We start from the raw sequence: 10,168 nt of genomic DNA, 5'->3' as shown, positions 1-10,168 counted from the left end.
GTTTCCATCACCAGCTTTGAAAAACGTACTGCTCTCCATTTCCTCCTGCTTTCCCTCACTTTCCTGAGAGAGATTTCCTGCTCCTGCTCTAGTCCCATACGTTTAGCTCACTGTGGTTCCGCTTCACGAAGATCTCCCCGGAGCCCTCCCCCAGGTCCTCGTCTAACATAACAAAGTCGATGGTCCTGAAGCCCAGCAGCCCTGACCTTTGTGCGTTCTCTCGCCGGTCATGCACTCGTGGTTAAACCACACTCCTGGGTGACCATTGGACCTAAGAGCCCACCGGGTCTGAGTTAGCAGGCTCAGCATCTCCCAGCACCTATCAGTGGGGGGGGGGGGGGGGGGGGGAAGGAATTGTAATTCCAGCTGGGTGCACATCTCGGTATCTAAGCACAGCTGCAGACGCTCAGCTGGCACTCACAGGTAATGGTGCTGCGCTCGGGGAACTCGCGCTAGTGGGGACCCGGGTCACCAAGAGGTTAAAAAGAGAGGGGGGGTGTGGGTCAATTATTCCATCTCTTAGTGCCACAGTCAAGGTAACGACAGTGCTGCTCTGCACACCCTTTGTCGTACTGCCAGGCATGGCGATACACATCCAGCTGTGCACAGCTGTGTACAGAGCCCCACACTCGGTCTTTCACCTTGCGAGACAGCGCAGCGGAAGGTCAGTCCACGTTTAATCATACGCAGCATCTTGCAGGGCTGTCTTTCTTTGAAGGGAAGCTTTCCAGTCACCATGGCGTACAGAATGACTCCCCTGCACAAGGAGAGAGAGTCAACAGGATCAGACGAGACCGCGCCCTGGCATTACAGTGCACCCCACCCCCCCAAGACGTTACATGCTACTGTTGGGCTCTGAGGGGTCAGTGTGTCACCTCGGACGCAGAGATATCAATGTGTGCCCCCAGGACCGCCCATGGCACCCACAGGCTCCGGAGGTCACTGTGCCCTAACAGTGGTGAAGTGAATGCACTGGGAGTCTGGGAAAGCTGGGTGTGCAGTGTCTTCAATGAGCAGCAGGAGGCTGCAGGACTTACTGGTTTTGGTGACTCTCTGGATTGTTAGAAAGCTCGGTGCTAGCACATGGGTTTCTTGTTGGATTTGTAAGGCTTAAAGAGGCAGATAGTAGAGTCTGACGTGGCCCACCTGTGAAGGTGACGGCGGCCATGCTGGGGACTGATCTGCTGGGGGCAGTACCAGGGAAAGGGCTGAAGGCTTAGGTAGAAGACATGATGGGTGGAGGAGCTGGTGTAGGGTTGCATATGAGTGCTTAATGCTTATGACAATTTATAGCACATCTTCCCACCATGGAGCCCAACGTTTCAATATATACACCTTGAGAAAACATGAGTCACAAGTCAGATTAAAAACCGTCTTTAAGACAACGTGGAAGAATATCAGCAGGCCAGACTGGATGGGCCTGTTTTGTCTTTTTTTTGGCTGTCATTTGTTTTTCACTCATCAGAAACTGAGGACCCTCTGGGCAAGGAACAACAAAGTAATGTTAGAAAGTAACGTTGTTATGCCCTATCCAGACTGTTCATGGTACTCATAGGTCCCAGAGGTCAGTGTGATGTCCCCAGACTGTCTGTGGTACTCATGGATCCCAGAGGTCAGTATGCCTTCTCCAGTCTGTCCATGGTACTCAGACATCAGTGTGCCCTCTCCAGTCTGTCGGTGGTACTCAGGACCCACAGGTCAGTGTGATGTCCCCAGACTGTCTGTGGTACTCATAGGTCCCTGAGGTCAGTGTGATATCCCCAGACTGTCCATGGTACTCAATGGTTCCAGAGGTCAATGTGCCCTCTCCAGTCTGTCGGTGGTACTCAGGACCCACAGGTCAGTGTGATGTCCCCAGACTGTCTGTGGTACTCATAGGTCCCTGAGGTCAGTGTGATATCCCCAGACTGTCCATGGTACTCAATGGTTCCAGAGGTCAATGTGCCCTCTTCAGTCTGTCCTTGGTACTCAGGACCCACAGGTCAGTGTGATGTCCCCAGACTGTCTGTGGTGCTCATAGGTCCCAGAGGTCAGTGTGATATCCCCAGACTGTCCATGGTACTCAATGGTTCCAGAGGTCAATGTGCCCTCTTCAGTCTGTCCTTGGTACTCAGGACCCACAGGTCAGTGTGATGTCCCCAGACTGTCTGTGGTACTCATAGGTCCCTGAGGTCAGTGTGATGTCCCCAGACTGTCTGTGGTACTCAGATGTCAGTATGTCCTCTCCAGTCTGACTATGGTACTCAGGACCCAGAGGTCAGTGTGATGTCCCCAGACTGTCTGTGGTACTCATGGATCCCAGAGGTCAGTATGCCTTCTCCAGTCTGTCCATGGTACTCAGATGTCAGTATGTCCTCTCCAGTCTGACTATGGTACTCAGGACCCAGAGGTCAGTGTGATGTCCCCAGACTGTCTGTGGTACTCATGGATCCCAGAGGTCAGTATGCCTTCTCCAGTCTGTCCATGGTACTCAGATGTCAGTATGTCCTCTCCAGTCTGACTATGGTACTCAGGACCCAGAGGTCAGTGTGATGTCCCCAGACTGTCTGTGGTACTCAGGACCCAGAGGTCAGTGTGATGTCCCCAGACTGTCTGTGGTACTCATAGGTCCCTGAGGTCAGTGTGATATCCCCAGACTGTCCATGGTACTCAGAAGTCAGTGTGCCCTCTCCAGTCTGTCTATGGTACTCAGGACCCAGAGGTCAGTGTGATGTCCCCAGACTGTCTGTGGTACTCATGGATCCCAGAGGTCAGTATGCCTTCTCCAGTCTGTCCATGGTACTCAGATGTCAGTATGTCCTCTCCAGTCTGTCTATGGTACTCAGGACCCAGAGGTCAGTGTGCTATCCCCAGACTGTCCATGGTACTCAATGGTTCCAGAGGTCAATGTGCCCTCTTCAGTCTGTCCTTGGTACTCAGGACCCAGATGTCAGTGTGCTGTCCCCAGATTGTGGTACTCAGGACCCAGAGGTCAGTGTATCCTTTCCAGACTATTGATGGTACTTATAGGTCCCAGAGGTCGGTGTGCCCTCTCCAGTCTGTCTATGGTATTCAGGACCCAGGGGTCATTGTGATGTCCCTAGACTGTCTGTGGTACTCATAGGTCCCAGAGGTCAGTGTGCCCTCTCCGGTCTGTCCTTGGTACACAGGACCCAGAGGTCAGTGTGTCCTTCCCAGATTGTCCATGGGTACTCATAGGTCCCAGAGGTCAGCGTGTGCTTCCCAGACCATTGATGGTACTTATAGGTCCCGGAGGTCAGGTGCCCTCTCCAGTATGCCTGTGGTACTTCAGTTTGCCCCCTCCGCCCTGCCCTCCACAGTACTCACAGGCTCCAGAGATCTGCTTGCTCTCCATTGTATTTCTTCCTCATGAGGATCTCTGGGGCGGTGTATGCAGCAGAGCCACAGAAGGTTTTCAGCAGGGAATGCCTCGGGGTACACTGACTGGCAAAGCCAAAGTCTGTGACAGAAACCAATAATAAATCATCCCCAGCTAACGCCAAGAGATACATTCATCTACTGATTTATATATATCTTCATACAGTCTGCACTTTGATTCCTCTCCATCTCCTAGTCTGTCAGCTTCCTATCTACCTCCTCTTTCCCTGTGAGGGTTCTCTATCTCCCTCTCCCCTTGGATTCCTTTCCATTTCCTCCTCTTCTATTAGGGTCCTCTCTACCTCCTCTTCCCCTTTGAGGTTTCTCTATATCACTCTCCCTTTGCATTGCTCTCCATTTCCTCATCTGTTAGGGTCCTCTCTAACACCTCTTCCCCTGTGAGGTTTCTCTAACTCACGGTGTCATTGGCTTCCTCTCTATCTCACTCTCCCCTTGGATTCCACTCCAATTGCTCTTTTGTCAGGGTCCTCTCTACCTGCCTTTCCCCTGTGAGGGTTCTGTATCTTACTCTCCGCTTTGATTCCTCTCCATCTCCTAGTCTGACAGCGTCCTCTCTTCCTCCTCTTTCCCTGTGAGGTTCTCCATCTTCCTCTCCCCTTGGATACCTCTCCATTTCCTCTTCTGTTGGGGTCTTCTCTATCTCCTATTCTGCTGAGAGTGTTCTCTGTCTCCCTAACCCCTTGGATTCCTCTCCATATCTTCTTCTGGCAGGGTCCTCTCTACCTTCTCTTCCTCTGTGATTGTTCTCTTTCTCCTCTTCCCTTGGATACTTCTCCATATCCTCTTCTGTCAAGGTCCACTCTACCTCTTCTTCCCCTGTAAGAATGCTCAGTAACACTCTCCCTTTGGATTCCTCTCCATTTTTTCTTCTGTCATAGTTCTTTCTACCTCCTCTTTTCTTGTGAGGGTTCTCTATCTCTCTTTGACCTTGGATTCCTCTGCATCCCCTCTCCTGTCAAGGTCCTCTCTACCTCATCTTCCCCTGTGAAGTATCTGTATCTCACTCTCCCTTTGGATTCCTCTGCATCTCCTTTTATGTCAGGGTCCTCCCTACCTATTCTTCCACTGTGAGAATATTCTATCTCTATCTCCCCTTTGATTCCTCTCCATTCCTCTTCTGTCAGGGTCCTCTCTATCTCCTTTTTCCCTGTGGAGGTTCTTATCTCCTTCTCCACTTGAATTCCTCTCCATCTCCTCTTCTGTCAGGGTCCTCCCTATCTCCTTTTTCCCTGTGGGGGTTCTTATCTCCTTCACTTGAATTCCTCTCCATCTCCTCTTCTGTCAGGGGCCTCTTTAACTCCTCTTTCCCTGCAAGGGTTCTGTATCTCCCTCTCCCCTTGGATTCCTCTCATTTCCTCTTCTGTCAGGTTCCTCTCTACCTCCTCTTCCCCTGTGAGAATTCTTTATTGCCATCTCTCCTTGGATTCATTTCCATCTCCTCTTCTGTCAGGGTCCTTCTGCCTCACTTTCCCTGTGATAATTCTCTATCGCCTTCTCCTCTTGGATTCCACTCCTGCTCCTCTTCTGTTAGGGTCCTCTCTACCTCCTCTTCCCCTGTGAGGGTTGTCATTCTCCCTTTCCCCTTGGATTCTTCTCCATCCCCTCTTCTGTCAGGGTCCAATCTACCTCCTCTTCCCCTGTGAGAATATTCTATCTCAATCTCCCCTTAGATTCTTCTCCATCTCTTCTGTCAGAGTCCCCGCTACCTCCTCTTCCACCGTGAGAATATTCTATCTCACTCTCCCCTCAGGCTCCTCTCTGCCTCCTCTTTCATTGCAAGGGTTCTCTCTCTCCCTCTCCCCATGGATTCCTCTCCATCTTGTTATCTGTCAGGGTCTCTACCTCCTCTTCACCTATGAGAATTCTCTGTCTCCCTCTCCCCTTGGATTCTTCTCTATCTCAATCTCCTCTTCCATTCCTCTCCATTTCCTCTTTTGCCTGGGTCTTTTGTACCTCCCCTTCCCTTTGAGAGTTCTGTATCACTCTCCCTTTGGATTCCTCTCCATCTCCTCTTCTGTCAGGGTCCTCTCTACCTCCTCTTTCCCTTTGAGGGTTCTCTATCCTCCTCCCCATCAGATTGCTCTCTTTCTCCCTCCCCTTGGATTCCTCTCTAATCCCTCTTCTGTCAGGTTCCTCTCTACCTCCTCTTCCCCTGTGAGGGTTCTCTATTTCTCTCTTCCCTTGCATTCCTCTGCATCTCCTTTTCTGTCAGGGTCATCTCTACCTCGTCTTCCCCTGGGAGAATATTCTATCTCAGTCTCCCCTTGGATTCTTCATCATCTCCTATTCTGTCAGGGTCCTCTCTACCTCCTCTTTCCCTGTGAGGGTTTTCTATCTCCCTCTCCCCTTTGATTACTCTACGTCTCTTCTCTTGTGAGGGTTCACTATCTTATGCTCCTCTTCGATTCCTCTCCAACTCTTCTTCTGTCAGGGTGCTCTCTACCTCTTCTTCCCCTTTGAGAGTTTTCTATTTTCCTGTTCCCTTGGATTCTTCTCCATTTCATCTTCTGTCAGGGTCTAATCTACCTCCTCTTCCGACGAGGTTATCTATACCCCTCTCCCCTTGAATTCCTCTCCATCTCTTCTTTTGTCAGGGTCCTCACTACTCCCTCTTCCCCTGTGAGGGTTCGCTATATCACTCTCCCCTTGGATTCATAAGAACATAAGAAATCGCCATGCTGGGTCAGACCAAGGGTCCATCAAGCCCAGCATCCTGTTTCGAACAGAGGCCAAACCAGGTCACAAGAACCTGGCTAGTACCCAAACACCAAGATGATCCTATGCTACTGATGCCAGTAATAGCAGAGGCCATTCCCTAAGTCAACTTGATTAATAGAAGTTAATGGATTTCTCTTCTAAGAATTTATCCAAACTTTTTTTAAACCCAGTTACACTAACTGCACTAACCACATCCTCTGGCAACAAATTCCAGAGCTTATTTGTGCACTGAGTGAAAAAGAATTTACTCTGATTAGTCTTCCATGCGCTACTTACTAACTGTATGGAGTGCCTCCTAGTCCTTCTATTATCTGAAAGTGTAAATAACTGATTCACATCTACTCGTTCAAGACCTCTCATGATTTTAAAGACCTCTATCATATCCCCCCTCAGCTGTCTCTTCTCCAAGCTGAAAAGCCCTAAGCTCTTCAGCCTTTCCTCATAGGGGAGCTCTTCCATCCCCTTTATCATTTTGGTTGCCCTTCTCTGTACCTTCTCCATCGCAACTATATCTTTTTTGCGATGCAGTGAACAGAATTGTGCACAGTATTCAAGGTACGGTCTCACCATGGAGTGACACAGAGGCATTATGACATTTTCCGTTCTATTAACCATTCCCTTCCTAATAATTCCTAACATTCTGTTTGCTTTTTTGACTGCTGCAGCACACTGAGCCGACGATTTCAATGTGTTATCCACTATGGCGCCTAGATCTCTTTCCTGGTGGTAGCTCCTAATATGGAACCTAACATCGTGTAACTACAGCATGGGTTATTTTTCCCTATGTGCAACACCTTGCACTTGTCCACATTAAATTTCATCTGCCATTTGGATGCCCAATCTTCCAGTCTTGCAAGGTCCTCCTGTAATGTATCACAATCCACTTGTGATTTAACTACTCTGAATAATTTTGTATCATCCGCAAATTTGATAACCACACTCATCGAATTCCTTTCCAGATCATTTATAAATATATTGAAAAGCACCAGTCCAAGTACAGATCCCTGAGGCACTCCACTGTTTACCCTTTTCCACTGAGAAAATTGACCATTTAATCCTACTCTCTGTCTCCTGTCTTTTCACCAGTTTGTAATCCACTAAAGGACAAGGCCTCTTATCCCATGACTTTTTAATTTTCTTAGAAGCCTCTCATGAGGGACTTTGTCAAACGCCTTCTGAAAATCCAAATACACTACATCTACCAGTTCACCTTTATCCACATGTTTATTAATCCGATTCAAAGAAATGAAGCAGATTTGTTAGGCAAGACCTCCCTTGGCTAAATCCATGTTGACTGTGTCCCATTAAATCATGTCTTTCTATATGCTCTACGATTTTGATCTTTAGAACAGTTTCCACTATTTTTTCCGGCATTGAAGTTGGGCTGACTGGTCTATAATTTCCCGGATTGCCCCTCGAGCCCTTTTTAAATATAGGGGTTACCTTGGCCATCCTCCAGTCTTCAGGTTCCTCTCTACCTCCTCTACTCCTGTGAGGGTTCTCTATCTACCCTTCCCCTTGGATTCCTCTCCATCTCCTCTCCTGTCAGGGTCCTCTCTACCTCCTCTTCCACTGTGAGAATTCTCCATCTCACTCTCAACTTGTATTCCTCTCCATCTCCTCTTCTAGCACGGCCCTCTCTACCTCCTCTTCCCCTATGAGGGTTCTTTATCTCCCTCTTCCCTTGCATTCCTCTCCATCTCCTTTTCTGTCAGGGCCCTCTCTACCTCCTCTTCCCCTATGAGGGTTCTTTTTCTTCCTCTCCCCTTGGATTCCTCTTGCCCTCTCCCCTTCTTTCTGTTAGGTTGTTTTCTATCTCCCTTCCCCCCCCCCCTCAGATTCCTCTCTTTCACACCACTCCTAGGTTCCGCTCCATCTCTCTCCTCCTCTACCTTCCCCTTTCTTTCTAATTCCTCCTAGTTTCTTAGGCAGAGTAGCGGCAGGTGATATGATGGGGACACGGTGAGCACATACTCTCTGTCCCCTCAGGTGCTATTTTACTGTGATGTGTGCTTAGGGCATGGGATATGGTGGGTTAGCATCAGCCATGGAGACTGGGAATGCCGTCTTATTGCTTCTTTACACTACTGGCCTTCCATGAGTCCACTGATCTGACTGCCAGGAAGGAGGGAAGGTGGAGAGGGGGGAGGGGGTTGGCCTTCTAAACATGGTAACTTCTGGTATGGCTTTTACCGAGGGGATGTCCCGTGTCCTGGATGATGTGTCAGTGGTCACCCTGTATCTCATTAACCCCCGCTTTGATCGATAGCCATTGCCGGTCCTGGTTTTCGAGTTTGGGTCACAGACCCGATTCTTCCTGTGTGAGGTGGGGGGGGGAGGCACAATCACTCTGTGTATTTGTGAGGACTCCTCCCCCCTCCCTCAGCACAAGCTCCTGTCTATGGGTGAGGTTTGCAGGCGGGTGTACGAGACCCTGCGGAGATCTGATCGGCATCGTCGGCTCCTGGACAGAGCAGGGGTTGCCCCTGCACCCGGGGATCTGGCTGAGGTTGCTGACGCTGAGTGTGAGAGGTCCCTGCTGCTCTTTCACCAGGGAAGGGTCTGTCGGTTACCTGGGACTCCCGTGGAGTACAGATTTCAGCACCTGCCTCTTAAGATCTCCTTTCCGGCATGCAACAGAGGGAGCTGGGAACTCACCTGTCAGCTTAACAAAGCCCTGCTCGTCCAGCAAAATGTTCTCACATTTCAGGTCTCTGCAGGAGAGAGAAAAGCAAGAAAGCAGTTAAATATCCTGTGAGCTCAGCCCTATGCATACCCAGCACAATGTCTGGCACGCACACACACACAGGGTAAATCAAGATTTAAGTAAACCGAAGCACATGGTCATGTATCCACACTGCGTCTGTCCTGATCCCCCTCCCAGCGAGAGCTTCCCCTCACTGCCCTCTCGCTCACTTAGCCATGACCCGGGCCCTCGCTCAAATTCACATCCTGCAAAGTTGTACATCTGCCGCCAAAGCAGCACACACAGTGGTTTGACATTGGTCAAATGGATAAGGCAAAGTAGTTTAAAGCGGATCAGAGTAAAAGTGAGGTCCTCCACAACGTCCCTGTGGCTGATGGCCCTTTCCACAGATGGACTCCTCGGCCCTCCCCGGCTTTCAGCCAGAAACCTGGGGATCTCGCTGGATTCTGCTCTCAGCTTCCGAGTGCATCTTTCACTGGGAGCAGGAGGAGCGCGTCAGGAGCCGCGGTTACTCCACCACTCGTGCCCCTGTGATTCGTTTCTCCGTTTTAAGAGAGAGGTTCATGCCGTAAGCGCTCGGTCCTGCGGATTTACTGCAGCGTGATGCAGTTAGAGGGTCCCGTGAAGCGCGACGTGCAAGCTGCAGGACCTTCAGGAAGGGGGGCGGGTTTGCCAGGGTGCTCCTCGGAGCTCCTCGTTGGGAGTGACCGTCTCCAGGTCAGGTCCACAATGGTATCCTTGAATTTTAGGGAGTATCTTTCAAAGCCACTTACACACATACAAGCCGGGTTTATCCGTGTAAATGGCTCTTTGGGAATTTCTGTGTGTTAAGTTGTGTGCGGACTTTACCCCAGCGAGTTTAAAGTATTTGTGTGTTCATATAATCACTTTCAAAAATAACGAGTTAAATCTGCGTGCAACAGGTGTGTACAGACCTTCCAAAATGAGCCTCCCTCAGCTCTACGAAGCATGGGGACACGGTGCCTTTGCTCCCATTTGAACTCAGAAAGGTGTTGAGATCTTTTCGGGAGGCCCTGCTTGGTGCCCCTTCTATACATGACTTGTGATTGGTTAGATTAAAGGCCAAAGCTTTTTCCATAGTTGCTTGGAGGAGAAGTCCATTAACGGCTATTAATCAAGTTTACTTAGGGAATAGCCACTGCTATTAATTGCATCAGTAGCATGGGATCTTCTTAGTGTTTGGGTACTTGCCAGGTTCTTGTGGTCTGGTCTGGCCTCTGTTGGAAACAGGATGCTGGGCTTGATGGACCCTTGGTCTGACCCAGCATGGCCACTTCTTATGTTCTTAAGACACATCTCCGAGTACCCAAGATTTCAGAAGCT

The 10,168-nt window shown here is 49.8% G+C and overlaps 1 protein-coding gene across 1 annotated transcript; it reads right to left on the bottom strand.

Moving 5' to 3' along the window:
• Window positions 1–531: 531 nt before the first annotated feature.
• Window positions 532–8,831, bottom strand: LOC115081634 (testis-specific serine/threonine-protein kinase 5-like; the record flags this gene model as incomplete). Its single annotated transcript, XM_029586058.1, has 3 exons — window positions 532–757; window positions 3,328–3,460; window positions 8,776–8,831. Coding segments are annotated over 3 exons (415 nt in total), but the record flags the coding sequence as incomplete, so codon positions are not given.
• Window positions 8,832–10,168: the final 1,337 nt, after the last annotated feature.

The sequence above is a fragment of the Rhinatrema bivittatum genome, unplaced genomic scaffold, assembly GCF_901001135.1.
Source record: "Rhinatrema bivittatum unplaced genomic scaffold, aRhiBiv1.1, whole genome shotgun sequence".
Lineage (NCBI taxonomy): Eukaryota > Metazoa > Chordata > Amphibia > Gymnophiona > Rhinatrematidae > Rhinatrema > Rhinatrema bivittatum.
The sequence above is the reverse complement of the archived record's forward strand: the minus strand, read 5'-3'. Positions and strand labels throughout refer to the sequence as shown.